Source organism: Ranitomeya imitator, chromosome 1, assembly GCF_032444005.1.
Source record: "Ranitomeya imitator isolate aRanImi1 chromosome 1, aRanImi1.pri, whole genome shotgun sequence".
Lineage (NCBI taxonomy): Eukaryota > Metazoa > Chordata > Amphibia > Anura > Dendrobatidae > Ranitomeya > Ranitomeya imitator.
This window is the reverse complement of record NC_091282.1, coordinates 818,377,097-818,392,947: the sequence shown is the minus strand read 5'-3', so window position 1 is coordinate 818,392,947 and position 15,851 is coordinate 818,377,097. Positions and strand designations below refer to the sequence as shown.

At 44.8% G+C, this 15,851-nt stretch overlaps 1 protein-coding gene across 1 annotated transcript in view; it reads left to right on the top strand.

Moving 5' to 3' along the window:
- Window positions 1-13,348, top strand: part of WDR18 (WD repeat domain 18) — a 93,722-nt gene extending 80,374 nt beyond the window's left edge. The window contains exons 7-10 of the mRNA XM_069740047.1: window positions 3,156-3,280; window positions 3,365-3,531; window positions 3,719-3,787; window positions 11,988-13,348. Coding sequence (XP_069596148.1) covers window positions 3,156-3,280; window positions 3,365-3,531; window positions 3,719-3,787; window positions 11,988-12,113 — 487 coding nt within the window. The 3' untranslated portion in view covers window positions 12,114-13,348. The remainder of the gene's footprint in view (window positions 1-3,155; window positions 3,281-3,364; window positions 3,532-3,718; window positions 3,788-11,987) is intronic.
- The last annotated feature ends 2,503 nt before the right edge of the window (window positions 13,349-15,851 follow it).

The following is a 15,851-nucleotide window of genomic DNA, read 5'->3' as shown; positions in this document are numbered from 1 at the left end:
TATATAAAGGCCGAAACAAATGCATAAAATTACTGCAATTCAGTGTTTGGTATATAACAATATAAAGTGTTATATCAGCATGCTGTTTAGCCAAGATGGTAGCAGTACCAAGAAAGGTATATAAATGCGGGCTACAAGCATGTGTATATACTATGTGGGCTGTGCTATATACTACGTGAGCTGTGCTATATACTACGTGGGCTGTGCTGTATACTACGTGGGCTGTGCTGTATACTAGGTGGGCTGTGCTGTATACGACGTGGGCTGTGCTGTATACGACGTGGGCTGTGCTGTATACGACGTGGGCTGTGCTGTATACGACGTGGGCTGTGCTGTATACGACGTGGGCTGTGCTGTATACGACGTGGGCTGTGCTGTATACGACGTGGGCTGTGCTGTATACGACGTGGGCTGTGCTGTATACGACGCGGGCTGTGCTGTATACGGCGCGGGCTGTGCTGTATACTGCGCGGGCTGTGCTGTATACTGCGCGGGCTGTGCTGTATACTGCGCGGGCTGTGCTGTATACTGCGCGGGCTGTGCTGTATACTGCGCGGGCTGTGCTGTATACTGCGCGGGCTGTGCTGTATACTGAGCGGGCTGTGCTGTATACTACTATACATGTTCTAGAATACCCGATGCGTTAGAATCGGGCCACCTTCTAGTATGGTTAATAAAGGGCCCAATGCTGACCTTTTTGTAGTAACCTTCTTGTTAACTGTGACCCAGTGATCAGAGTGTAGTTCATTAATAATCGCCTTTGTTCTAATTTCATGTACCAGCCATCGATGTCAGACTATATTGAACGCCTTTGATAAGTACATATATATCACATCCATTGCATTTCTCTGGTCCGGTCTGGAACTTGCCACCTCATAGAAGCAGATCATATTAGTCTGAGAGCACCGATCCCTTATGAACCCTGTTGCTGTTGGTAGTCATGGGGATATTTTTATTGAGATACTCCATTATGGATTGGTGTATGCCATCTGGAATCAGTGACTTTTCTATTTTAGTGTTTCAGATATGGCGCTACAATTCCGGACTGTGAAAATAATTGCTGAAATGACTGTATAATTTTTTGTTATTTTTCTAACATAGGTTTTCCGGCATGGTATTTAAAACATTTTATGACATGAGGCTTTTTTATTATTTATTTATTTATATAGAACCGTTGATTCCATGGTGCTGTACTTGAGGAGGGGTTACATACAAATTACAGACATCACTTGCAGTAAGCAAACTAACAATGACAGACTGATACAGAGGGGCGAGGACCCTGCCCTTGCGGGCTTACATTCTACAGGATGGTGGGGTAGGAGACAATAGGTTGGGGGTTGTGGCACCTCCGGTGTTGGTGAGGGGGTAGCTCCGGTGGTGGTGAGGAGTCAGTGGGGTCAAAGCTATAGTCTTTCTTGAAGAGGTGGGTTTTCAGGTTCCATCTGAAGGATCCGAATGTGGTTGATAGTCGGATGTGTTGGGGCACAGAATTCCATAGGATGGGGGATATTCGGGAAAAGTCTTGGAGGCGATTAGGTGAGGAGCGAATAAGTGTGGAGGAGAGAAGGTCTTGGGAGGACCGGAGATTACGTGAGAGAAGATATCGGGAGACTAGTTCAGAGATATATGGAGGAGACAGGTTATGGATGGCTTTGTAGGTCATTATTAGGCATTTGAACTTGATACGCTGAGGGAATGGGAGCCAGTGAAGAGATTTGCAGAGGGGAGAAGCAGTGGAGTAGCGAGGAGAGAGATGAATTAGTCGGGCTGCAGAGTTAAGGATGGACTGGAGAGTATTTGCAGGGAGGCCACAGAAGATGTTGCAGAAGTCGAGGTGGGAGATGATGAGGGCATGCACAAGCATTTTATTAGATTGAGGGTTGAGGAAAGGATGGATTCTGGAGAAATTGAGCTGGAGGTGACAGAAGGTGGAAAGCGCTTGGATGTGCGGTTTGAAGGACAGGGCAGAGTCAACGGTTACTCCGAGGCAGCGGACTTCCGGTACGGGGAAAACGTGATGTAATTAATGGTGATAGATCAGGTAAAGAAGATTTGTGAGATGGAGGAAAGATGATGAGCTCAGATTTGTCCACATTGAGTTTGAGGAAGCGAGAGGAGAAGGAGGAGGATATGGCTGACACTCCCGTATTCTGGACAGCAGAGAGATGTCTGCTCCAGATAGGTAGATCTGCTTGTCATCAGCATACAGGTGGTACTAGAATTCATGGGACTTTGAGTTGTCCCAGGCCAAGTGTATAGATTGAGAAGAGTAAGGGTCCTTGAACAGAGCCTTGGGGGACTCCCACAGAGAGAGGGTGGGATGAGGAGGTAGTGTGAGAGTGGGAGACGCTGAATGTGCGGTTGGAAAGGTATGAGGAGATCCAGGATAGGGCGAGGTCTTTCATGCCAAAGGAGGAGAGGATCTGTAGCAGGAGGTAGTGGTCAACTGTGTGGAAAGCAGAGGATATGTCTAGAAGGAGGAGTATAGAGTATTGTCCATTAGCTTTGGCTGTAAGTAGGCCATTAAGTTATTTTGGTCAGGAAAGTCTCAGTGGAATGATGGGGACGGAAACCAGATTGTAGATTGTCAAAGAGCAAGTTAGAGGAGAGGTGGGAGGAAAGTTTAGCGTGGATGTGCTGCTCCAGGAGTTTGGAAGCGAGAGGGAGCAGCGATATTGGGCGATAGCTGGACATAGCGGTTGGGTCTAGGGTTGGCTTTTTAAGAATAGGCATGATTGTGGCATGTTTGAAAGTAGAAGGAAGGGTACCAGAAGTTAGTGATAGGTTAAAGAGATGGATTAGGGATGGGATAAGAGTGGCCGTTAGGTTGGGGAGGAGATCGGATGGGGTCAAGCGCACAGGTGGTGAGGTGCGATTTAGAGAGGAGACAATTTAAAGCTCCCCTTCAGTGATGTTTGAGAGGGAGTTTATGGGGTTTTGGGCATTGGTCTGGTATACAAAGAGGTTGTGGTGGTTGAACAATGAAGACTTGCCTTGTTTGGTTGACTTTTCATAGTATACTAGCCTTATCAGCCCTAAGGTCTATTTAATAAAATGTTTGCAGTTTGTTTTGTGAAATCTGACAATGGATTTGCTTTAATCCTCCTTAAATATTAGGTAATTTAATTATATTAACTATTCTTTGCCTTTTATAGAGACCAGGTGACATGTCTTTCCGTATCATTAGATGGAAGTATGCTGGTTTCGGGTTCCCATGATGAAACTGTATGCGTATGGGACATCCAAAGCAAGCAATGCCTACGAACTGTAAACCATAGAGGTACTAATTTTTTTTTTCTTTTACAGTATATTTTAACATGTATAAAATGTAACATGTTACCTGCATTTTCAACTATCTTTCTAGGTCCAGTGACCAATGCAATCATCATACCTGCACCAGGAAACATGCTAAGAGCAGACAGCAAACCTAGCTTTCCGCTGCCTCGCTTTAATAAACATTTTCAAGGTGCTGAAGGCTGCGAGGGCCCTGAAAATGATGGCATTGTATTGCGTCTTGGGAAACAGCAGCAGGTGAGTTTTTATTATTTTCATAACATATGATAAAAAGTGGGTTTGTTTCATACTTGAATAAAAGTTCAGTAAAAGCCTATTGCCTGTATCACTGAGAGTTATTTAGTCTTTGTAACTCAACACATGCGGTTGATTTTTACACAACTCATTATACTTTTTATTTTAGTGCGGTTTTTGTTTTTCGTAGGGCTCAGAAGATACTTACTTGCAACGTGCAGAACAGTTGCACCTTTTGATAGGTGAAACCGAGGGCAAGGTAAGATATAGATTTATTTTATTTTCCTTCCATTTTTTCTATATGAGGTGTAGGGAAATAAAACTGCCAAAAATGTAAGTCTTGCAATTTTCACTTTTTCACTTGACCACTGAGGCTTTTTGTTTTTTTTACTTTAACTTCCTGTTTCTGGAACCAAAACATTTATTGGTATGTTTCCCCGGTCCTCATTGGCAGCTGTTTGGACGCAGCTCCATCCAAAGCGCTGCCAGCTTTTGTACGTGCTGTGATTCCGCATGTGTTCATTGAACCATGGGGAATCACCGCATCCTATAGATAGAGCGGTGATATTTATCTTGTGGAGACTGAACGTCTCCGCAAGATAAATAGACATGCTGCGGTCTAGAAAGACGCGCCGCATGTCCGGTTATGCAGGGAAGCCGGAGGTGTCCCTGCACGCATATTGGAGATGGGATTTCATAAAATCCCCACCACTATTCTGTAACATCTGACAGCTGTACACAGCGTCCAATCCACAGCAAATACTGACTGGAAACATACCCTAAGTTATAGTCAGTTTGTTCATTATGTCTCTCATATGTATTAAAAAGAACCTGTCACCCACCCAGGGGCGGTCCCTAGGTTGGTCCGGCACCTCCCATCTTCATCAGATGACGTCCTCTTCTGGTCTTCACGCTGCGGCTCCAGCGCAGGCGTACTTTGTCTGCCCTGTTGAGGGAAGAGCAAAGTACTGCAGTGCGCAGGCGCCAGGAAAGGTCAGAGAGGCCCGGCGCCTGCACACTGCAGTACTTTGCTCTGCCCTCAACAGGGCAGACAAAGTACGCCTGCGCCGGAGCCGCAGCGTGAAGACCAGAAGAGGACGTCATCTGATGAAGATGGGAGGCGCCAGACCAACAGCGGGAATGCCCCTGGTTGAGTATAATCCAACGTCTTTTTCTCATCTTTTAGGATACATCGGGGGCTTATTTACAGCATTCCAGAATGCTGTAGATAAGCCCCTGATGCCGATGGGCTTACCTCACCCGCGATTTTGGGGGTGACAGGTTCCCTTTAAATCATTCAATGAGCAAGTACAAAGATCATTGCGAATTGATGGGAGAAGGGTCAGCTGTGATATCACTTATTGTGATTGGTGGATCATGTGTTATCATAAGCTATGTATAAGGGTTACCTGTCACTGTAATCCTGTGTGTTATTAGCTGTGGTTAGGGGTTACCTGTCATTGTAATCCTGTGTGTTATCGGTTGTGTATAGGGTTACCTGTCATTGTAATCCCGTGTTATCGGTTGTGTATAGGGGTTGCCTGTCATTGTAATCCCGTGTGTTATCGGTTGTGTATAGGGGTTGCCTGTCACTGTAATCCCTTGTGTTAGCTGTTGTGTATAGGGGTTTAATGTCATTGTAATCCTGCCTCTGATAATATGAAGCTTTCAAAAAGGACAGGAAGTATGAGTCTAAAGTCCCAGTGGACTAAGGGTATGTTTCCACGGTCAGGATTTGACGCAAGTAAAATCTGCACCTGAGGTCACTGGCAGGTCACCTGCATTTTTACATGCGATTTTCATATGCAGATTTGTGCTGTGTTTTTTTTTTGTTTTTTTTTTTTTTTTTTTTTGTAAGCTAAATAAAGATATACAAAAAAAAAAATTTGTGATGTAATTTCTTGTCCAACCTCTTCTTTTACATAGATATAACTATAGATACGATAGATATAGCTATAGATAGATACAATAGATCTATCGTATCTATCTATCTATAATATAACGCTGGGAGCGTCACTCTGTCCCTTCACTTTATAGACTGTGCAAACGCCTGCGCAGTCTGGACCCCACAGAGTGAAGCAGCCCAGGAGATCGCGGTATGCGTAAGCACTGAACGCATACTGCGATCTCCGATGGAGAAGCAGGGACGTGCCAGGAGGGTGAGTATATTCTGCATTCGCCTATCCCCGATTCACCGCTGCGTGCCGCTCCGTTTTCCGCATCCTCTGCCTGTGACGTTCAGGTCAGAAGGCGCGATGACGTAGATAGTGCGTGCCCTCTGCCTGAACAGTCACTGCAGAGACCTGGAAGACACAGCGGCGTGCGGCGGTGGAACGGGGACAGGTGAATATAGCAAGTGTCGGGGGCCTGAGCCAGCCGCGACTCCGGCACCTGACCCCCATAGCGCGCTGATGTGCCCGCCTGCTTAGGCCCTGGCACTCGGCGCCCAGCGACGATAAGTGAGTATGTCATTATTATTTTTTTTTTTAATCGCAGCTTCATACGGGACATATTATACTGTGGAGCATCTTATGGGGGCCATCAACCTTTATGGAGCAGCATACGGGGCATATCATACTATTGAGCATCTTATGGGGGCCATGACCCTTTATGGAGCAGCATACGGGGCATATGCTATGGAGCATCTTATGGGGACCATCAACCTTTATGTAGCAGCGTATGGGGCATATGGATGGGAGCAGCACATGACAGGATGGGAGCAGCGCATGACAGGATGGGAGACCAGCACATGACAGGATGGGGGAGTAGCATATTACAGAATGGGGGCGCAGGATGGCAGCAGCACATGACAGAATGGGGGCGCAGGATGGCAGCAGCACATGACAGAATGGGAGCAGTACATGACAGGATATGGGCGCAGGATGGGAGCAGCACATACCAGGATGGGGGTGCAGGATGGGAGCAGCAAACGACAGCATGGGGGTGCAGGATGGGAGCACCACATGACACCATAGGGGCGCAGGATGGGAGCACCACATGACACCACAGGGGCGCAGGATGGGAGCAGCACATACCAGAATGGGGGCGCAGGATGGGAGCACCACATGACAGGATGGTGCGCAGAATGGGAGCACCACATGGCAGAATGGGAGCATATGACAGGATGGGGGCTCAGGAAGAGTGTAGCACATGACAGGATGGGAGTAGCACATGACAGCATGGGGGTGCACGATGGGAGCACCACATGACAGGATTGGGGTGCAGGATGGGAGCACATGACAGGATGAGTGCTCAGGAAGAGAGTAGCACATGACAAGATGGAGGCGCACAAAACAGGATGAGGGCGCAGGATGGGATCTGCACATGACAGGATGGGGGGCGCAAGATGGTAGCAGCACATTACAAGATTAGGGCACAGGATGGAAGCAGCACATACCAGGATGGAGACCATATACCAATATAAATGCTCGCCACCCGGGCGTAGAACGGGTTCAATAGCTAGTATAGATATATCTATAGATGGCTAGATAGATATATCGATAGATGGATCTATAGATAGATAATAGATAAATACAGTAGGTAGATCGTTAGATACGATAGATAGTTAATACCAAGCCCGATGTTTAGTAATAAACCTAATAAAATGGTAATAAAGAGTTAGGCCGGGATCACACATGCGAGAAACTCGGACGAGTCTCGCATCTTAATACCCAACACTGCCGCCGGCATTCTATGCAGTCGCAAGCTCTGCTCCTGAGTGCTGGCGGCAGTGCCGGGTATTAAGATGCGAAACTTGTCCGAGCTTCTCGCATGTGTGATCCTGGCATTAAATGAAGACACACACACACACACAAAAATCTGCATTAGGTCGGGGTCACCCTTGCAAGAAACTCACGAGTCTCGCACCTCAATAGCCAGCATTGCCGCTGGTACTTGGAACCGGAGTGTGCAGCTGCATGTATTTCTATGCAGCTGAACGGTCCCGAGTGCTAGCGGTAGTGTCGGGTATTGAGGTGCGAGACTCGTGCGAGTTTCTCGCAAGTGTGACCCTGGCCTGAAACGCAATATCTGTTTAATTTAAATTAAAAAAAAAATGGCATGGGCTCCCGTGCAATTTTCTGCTCCAGAGAGGGAAAGCCAGTGACTGGGGGACCGATGTCTGTAGCCTGGGATGGGGTTAATACCCATAGAGCTTCCCAGGCTATGATTATCAGCCTGCATTTACACCCTTGGAGCTTCCCAGGCTTTGAATATAAGCTCGCATTTGTATATTTAGCCTTTACTGGCTATTAAAATAGGGGGACCCCCCAAAAAATGACATGGGGTCCCCTTATAATTTATAGCCAGAAAAGCTACTCAGACAGCTGCAGGATGATATTCATAGCCTAGAGAGGGACCATGGATATTGTCTCCTCTCGGCTACAAATACCAGCTCACAGCCGCCCCAGAAATGGCTCATCTGTAAGATGCGCCAATTCTGGTACTTAGCCTCTCTTCCCACTACCCTGTAGCGGTGGCATATGGGGTAATAAGGGGTTAATGTCAACTTTGTAAGGTGACTTTAAGCCGGCTTAGTAATGGAGAAGCGTCAATAAGATACCTACCATTAATAATCCTTTAGTTGGTAAAGTGTTAAAAAAAACACACACACGCAGAATTAAGTATTTTAATGCAATAAAACCCCACACAGTTTTGACATTTTTATTTTACGCTCGTTCCTGCGATGCCCTCGTTCTCCTGGAAAAAAATAATAAACCAACAGTATACTCCCTGTGTTCCTGTAGTCCATTTAATAACGAGTGTCCCACGACGAGTCCAGCTCTGCTACATCTGGATGCCTGACATCCAGACATAGCAGAGCTTGTAGATGATCGATGGAGATAACTCTCCAGCGATCACCTACACTGCAGTGTTCTCACAATCAGCTGGCCGTGAGAACCAGCCTAGTGACTGGAAATGACCCCCGGTCACGTGCACGGCAGTTCTCACAGTAAGCTAAGTTATCGCAAGAACTGCAGTGGACGCGGACTTCTGGGGGTGTGACAGTCAAAGACCTTATTTAAATTAGGAGACATGCGTAGTAAGCTGTGACTAATCATTACATGCGGTTTTACTCAATCTAATGATGATCTATGGGAAATTTACGGTGCAGCGACCAAGCGTCGCCGCATTGTAAACAGACACGCTGGGTTCCGGAAAGACGCGCCACATGTCCGTTTATGCAGATTTGCCGCAGGCGTCTTTTAATGCATAGTGGAGACGGGATTTCATGACATCTCCTCCACTATGCTGTTACATCCTGACGCTGCGTGTTTAATCTGCGGCTCTACGCAGCATCAAACACGCAGCGTTTCCTGACCGTGGAAACACACCCTGAAAGGTAATCTGTCACCCCATTTTAGGCCTATAAGCTAAGGCCACTGCCATCAGGTGCTTATCTATAACATTCTATAATGCTGTGGGTAAGCCCCCGATGTAATCTGAAAGAGAAAAAAACAAGTTATTATTCTCACCCAGGGGCGGTCCGATGGGCGTCGCGGTCCGGGTCCAGCGCCTCCCATCTTCATACGATGTCGTCCTCTTCTTTGCTTCCTTTTGCGGCTCCTGCGCAGGCGTACTGATTTGCCCTGTTGAGGGCAGAGTAAAGTACTGCAGTGCGCAGGCGCCGGGCCTCTCTGACCTTTCCCTGCACACTGCAGTTCTTTGCTCTGGCCTCAAAGGGGCAGACAAATTACGCCTGCGCAGGAGCCACGACAGGAAGCAAAGAAGAGGACGTCATTGTATGAAGATGGGAGGCACCGGACCTGGACCGCGACACCCATCGGACCGGACCGCACCGGAACTGCCCCTGGGTGAGTATAATCTATGTAACTTGTTTTTCTTATCTTTAAGGTTACATCGTGGGCTTATCTACAGCATTATAGAATGCTATAGATAAGCTTCTGATGGTGATGGCCTTCGCTTATAGGCCTAAAATGGGGTGATAGATTCCCTTTAAACTCCGTTTAACTTTTTGAATGCAAAAATGGCCGGTATAGAGAGAGGACGCCATGTCGCGTTTGAAGAGCCGCTGATGTGCCTAAACAGTGGAAACCCCTCTACAATTGACCCCATTTTGGAAATGACACCCCTCAAGGATTTTCTTCATGAGTATAGTGAGCATTTTGCACAGGTGCTAAGCAGAATTTTATAAAATTAAATCATCATATTGAATTTTTTTCTCATAAAAATCTTGCTTTAACCTCAAATTTCTTGGACAAACTGCAGGGAATGGAAGGAGCAATATTTGAATTTTGGAAAACAAATGGGCACCATCTTTCATTTGAAGGGCTCCTAAGGTGCTGGAATAGAGTACGGATTCTATCTCACATTTGAAAAGCCGCTGATATGCCAAAACAGAAACCCCCACTAGTGACCCAAGTTTGGAAACTACACCTCTCGAAAAATTCATAATTCATCTAGGGGTGTAATGAGCATTTTTAATCCTCAGGGGATTCACAGAACATAGGGCTGAGTCGATGTAAGATTACTTTTTTTTTTTTTTTTTTTTAACACTGAAATGTTACTTTGGCCCCAAGTATTTAATTTTTCCTTAAGGATGACAGGAGAAATTTCATAATAAATAGTACCGTTTTCTCCTGAGACAAATACATACACAAAAAGAGCAGACACATGGCATAATAAATTGACTTTATTATGTCATGCCATTGCTTTTTTGTGTATATATTTGCGTCTTCAGATGATTTTATGTCATGCGCCTGATGAAAAGACTGAAGTAGTCTCAAAAGCTTGCTTTATAATATCACTTATTTTATTTTTGTTAGCCATTAAAAGGTATGTGAACAAAAAAAGAGAAAAAAAGCCAGCTCACGTAATGAAACACCGGTGCACGGAGGGCCATCCTGGTCAGACGTGAATACATGGAAAAAATTCACCTGCAGCTCCTGGGATAAAATTTCCAAATTTCTTTTATTTTCAACACAGTGATCTTTGTCAAAGCTCTAACATTATGATTTGCTCTTTTGATTGGTGGCATGGGTTATATATATCGTTTGTGGCTAATAATGTTAGAGCTTTGACAAAGATCACTGTGTTGATCGAAACGCGTCGCTCTTTCATCTATCTGATGTTTTTTGCTCCGGAATCCTTAATGGAATTTTAATATTTTTTCAAATAAAAGAAATTTGGAAATTTTATCCCAGGAGCTGGAGGTGAATTTTTTCAGTCTTTTCCATTAAAAGGTATGTCTACAACATTATTTTATTTCTCCCACCGAGAACAATCTTTTTTTCAACTGACTAACACTGTTACACTGCGCCTTTTAGACTATGCATCTGGCATTAACAAGTCATGGTAGCCTTGTGGCCTCCGGTAGCCACGACTACCATCAGGCTTTCGTGATTACATTTGAGGGTGCCGATCGCATTGTAGGAGGAGTCCCCTTCTTTTTTTAAATACTGCAATCGTTATTGATTGCGGCATTTAGGGGTTGAAACAGCTTGACTATCACTTAAGCTGAGCTCCTGGTGGTGATCGCGCGGGCACAAGTCCTGTGCTGCGTACAATCGCAATGACTTATCCTTTCGTTATGGGTCAATAGCACCTTCCCGACTATGATGCATGGGTACATCAAAAGTCATTAAGGGGTAAAAGGTGGAAAAAAGTACTGAAATGTGTCTTCCTGGTATGATTTAATTACCGTAATTTTTTTTATTACAAATTTGGCAGTTTAACAAGTGTGTAGTGTTTTTTTTTTTTTGTTGTTTTTTTTTATATCCACTGAGGAGTGGGTCTCCTGGCGGTGAGAGGCTGCAAGCCCTGGGCTTTCATAAAATGTTGGCCGGTGAGCGGGAGTCTCCTTCTCATTGATTTCCATGTGGGAAAGGGACTCCTATTATGAAAGCCCAGGACCAGCAGCCTCGCACTGTCTGGACACGCCTCCTCCCAGCATGGGGCCCTCGGCATTGCCCACACGTCTGCCTCCTGCGGCAGCGAACCTGCCTCCTGCGGCAGCGAACCTGCCTCCTGCGGCAGCGAACCTGCCTCCTGCGGCAGCGAACCTGCCTCCTGCGGCAGCGAACCTGCCTCCTGCGGCAGCGAACCTGCCTCCTGCGGCAGCGAACCTGCCTCCTGCGGCAGCGAACCTGCCTCCTGCGGCAGCGAACCTGCCTCCTGCGGCAGCGAACCTGCCTCCTGCGGCAGCGAACCTGCCTCCTGCTACCCCCCCATCAAGCTACTTGATGGGGGGTAGCAGGACTATAAGTCACACCACCAATTTATTTAAAAATAAATAAAAATTTCCTCCCCCAAACTTGGGAAGTCTGCTAGTCTGCAAAATATGGTGCATGGAGAATTGAGAAAAAAATAATGTACATTTAAAATAAAACGAGATTTTAAAGAATAGGTTATTTTCTGTTGACACATTCCCTTTAAAATGTATATTTTGTCATTGTATTCCATTGTCATGCTACTATTTATTTTATTTTTTTTCCCTCCAGAACCTATCTGGCATTGTAGAACAGCTTCGATCTCGCACATCTGAACTTGAGGATGAGCTAAATATGGTGCGCAAGATAAATAAAGATCTGTTTGACTTTTCTGCTAACATCATTACAAAAACTTGATCTGTTCATGGATTGTACTAAAGCTTGACATTATAATCATGTGCTTTCTTGCTTCTTCCCAACAAATATATTTGCATGAATTTAGTTTTTTAATATCCCTCCCCTCCTCCCCCTCTCCTTCTATGAGTATTGTAGTTCATTGGTTATTAGTTGTGATAGCACAAGTCCTAATCTAGCGATGTCAACTCATATGTTCTTATGTATTTTGGTTGTTTTTGTTTTTGCCTTTGTTAATTGAAGGATTTTGTTTACTTATGAACTTTCTTTATGGAATATGATATTCACAGAATATTTCTCAGTGGTACCACTTTTTAAATTTTTCCTACTTATGCAGATTGGCACAGAATTAAAAAGCTAATGTGGTAGTGGGTTTTTATATTGTTGTATTTAGTTAAGTCACACCTCAATGCTCAAATTTGAAAAACAAAATGGCCAATTGTAACCATGTCAAAAGGGATGAAAGGCTTTGTCATATTACACATGAAATAAATTGCAAAGAAGGGGCTCTGTTGCTGGATCATTTACTTGCTAAAAGAAAGGAGGTTCTGTTACGAGTTGTCTTATCACAGATTCCAACAAAGGAAAATGACGAAAGCCTGAAGACTCTCTTTATCATCAATGGAATTCTTCAAATATGGTTTATGTCCATAACGTGGCGGATCCATCCCTGACTTACCTTTTTCTGTTCCTATGAAAGACAGTTACAAAATTTCTACTGCAGTTGTGAAGATGGCAGACTAGTCACAGGCATAGTTTAAAACCATGCATTTTGTGAAGGGCATTAATATTAATAAATTTCTAATTATTGAGATTCAATAGATCAATCATTTTTATATTTAATATGGGTTAAAAAAAAGTGGACATGCTGACATCGCTTTATATTTTTAGTTACAGATCTATACTTAAACAGAAATCTCAGAGCTATTCTAAAAGAATATAGATTTCCTCTGCGATTCGTCACTATTTTGGCAAGAAATATATGTGCTAAAAATACAAGTGTAAATGTACCATTTGATACTACTAAAACAAAGTCAAAAGTACATGCCCAAAGAATATGTAGCATAATGTGACCAAAAATGTATGGCATACTTCCTTAAGACTTTTTCTTTCTTTTTTAAACTCCCAATCTATGATCTTTTTCCTTAGGGTAGTGCATGGGAAAAGTTAGTATGAAATACAAAAAATGTACTGTAGAACATGAATTATTTTTATTGTCTAATAAACTTTTAAGTGGATTGTGCCAATATTTATTTAAAGATTCACGGTGATGCATCCTATTGAAATATGGTCAGACATGTTAATTGGAAAAAAACTACTGCAGAACTAAATTGTACACAACCTGGACTTCCAACTACATGCTTATATGTGCTTATGAAAGGACCACAATACAATAAACCTAGTTTCGTAATTCAAACTACACCAAAATGTCCTCACTTTTTGGTGGCATGACAACTACATTGAGGACAGAAATGAGAATGTGTGAGTAGGCTCAGTTCTAAGGCAGTTCAATGCATTAGAACTGTGATCAGACTGTAGAAAGTCCCATAATGGGAGTAACAGATGGAAATGATTGGCAATTATCAAGACACACTCAATAAAGGAGTGGTTCTGCAGGTGGGGACCACAGACCACATCTCAGTACCAATGTTTTCTGGCTGATGTTTTGGTCACTTTTGAATGTTTGTGCTTTCACACTCACAGCATGAAACGGACTCTACAACCCACACAAATGGCTCAGGTAGTGCAGCTCATCCAGGATGGCATATTATTGCGAGCTGTGGCAAGAAGGTTTTCTGTGTCTGTCAGCATAGTGTCCAGAGGCTGGAGAGGCACTACCAGGAGACAGGCCAGTACACCAGGAGATGTGGAGGGGGCCGTAGGAGGTCAACAACCCAGCAGCAGGACCCGTTACCTTAGCCTTTGTGCAAGGAGGGACAGCAGGAGCACTGCCAGAGATAAAGAAAAAACGGCTCAAAAAGCCATAGCCAGCTCACCAACCAGACCAGCAGGTACGGAGCACGGGAGTTCGTCCTGACCTGGACGTCCAGCAGCAGCAAATCCAATAGAAGAAAGGTACTCCAGCTCCGATAAAAACGTGAAGTCTTTATTAATCCAAAATGGTTAAAACAGTAATCCTTACATTCGGTGGACCAAACAGGTGTTTGTAGCGGTTATGGCAACGTGTTTCGACCTGAATCGGTCTTACTCATGCCTATATCACAATACAAATAAGGGCTACATATATAGTGTTCTTAGACAATAGTCGAAACGCGTTGCCATAACCGCTACAAACACCTGTTTGGTCCACCGAATGTAAGGATTACTGTTTTAACCATTTTGGATTAATAAAGACTTCATGTTTTTATCGGAGCTGGAGTACCTTTCTTCTATTGGATTTGCACTTCCAGAGCCCTGCAACATGACCTCCAGCAGGCCACAAAAGTGCATGTGTCTGCACAAATGGTTAGAAACCGACTCCATGAGGATTGTCTGAGTGCATGACGTAAACAGATGGGGGTTGTGCTCACAGCTCAACACCGTGCTGGACGCTTGGCATTTGCCACAGAACACCAGGATTGGCAAATTTGCCACTGGCGCCCTGTGCTCTTCACAGGTAAAATCAGGTTCACACTGAGCACATGTGACAGTCTGGAGATGCCGTGGAGAGCGATCTACCTGCAACATCCTTCAGCATGACCGGTTTGGCAGGGGGTCCTTAATGCTGTGGGGTGGCATTTCTTTTAAGGGCCGCACAGCCATTAGGTACCGAGATGAGATCCTCAGACCCCTTGTGAGACCATATGCTGCTGCTGCGGTTGGCCCTGGGTTCCTCCTAATGCAGGACAATGCCAGACCTCATGTGGCTGGAGTGTGTTACAGTTCCTGTAAGTTGAAGGCATTGAAGCTATGGACTGGCCCGCCCGTTCCCCAGACTTGAATCCGATTGAACACATCTGGGACATCATGTCTCGTACCATCCACCAACGTCACATTGCACCACCGATTGTCCAGGAGTTGGTGGATGCTTTAGTCCAGGTCTGGGAGGAGATCCCTCAGGAGACCATCTGCCGCCTCATCAGGAGCATGTCCAGGCGTTGTAGGGAGGTCATATAGGCACGTGGAGGCCACACACTACTGAGCATCCTTTCCTTGTCTTGAGGCATTTCCACTGAAGTTGGATCAGCCTGTAACTTCATTTTTCACTTTGATTTTGAGCATCATTCTAACTCCAGACCTCCGTGGGATATTAGTTGTGATTTACGTTGATAATTTTTAGGTTTTATTGTTCTCAACACATTCCACTATGTAATGAATAAAGAGTTACAACTGGAATATTTCATTCAGTGATATCTAGGATGTGGTATTTTAGTCTTCCCTTTATTTTTTTGAGCATTGTAAAGTTTTTTTAAAAAAAATTATTTAATACCACCCATAAATTAATATTTCTCCAGTCACCTTCCATGACCGCAACATCGGAGAATGTCTCCCTGCCCTAATGGGGGACAGGAAATGCAAAGAGGTTAAATACTCCTCCCCTTCCTGCAACACCAGTGTTTTTTTTTCCTGTGCATGGGGCATGAAGAGGTTCCCTGATGGTACTGCGGTGGCTGGCTATTTGGAGCACCCAGGGCTATTCTCTTACAGCTGGACAGCTGAGGTCAGGGGCTCTGCTCTCCTCCACTTGCTGCTCCCATCTTGATGTGCGCCATGTGATTCAGGACCCCCTTTTCCCGATTC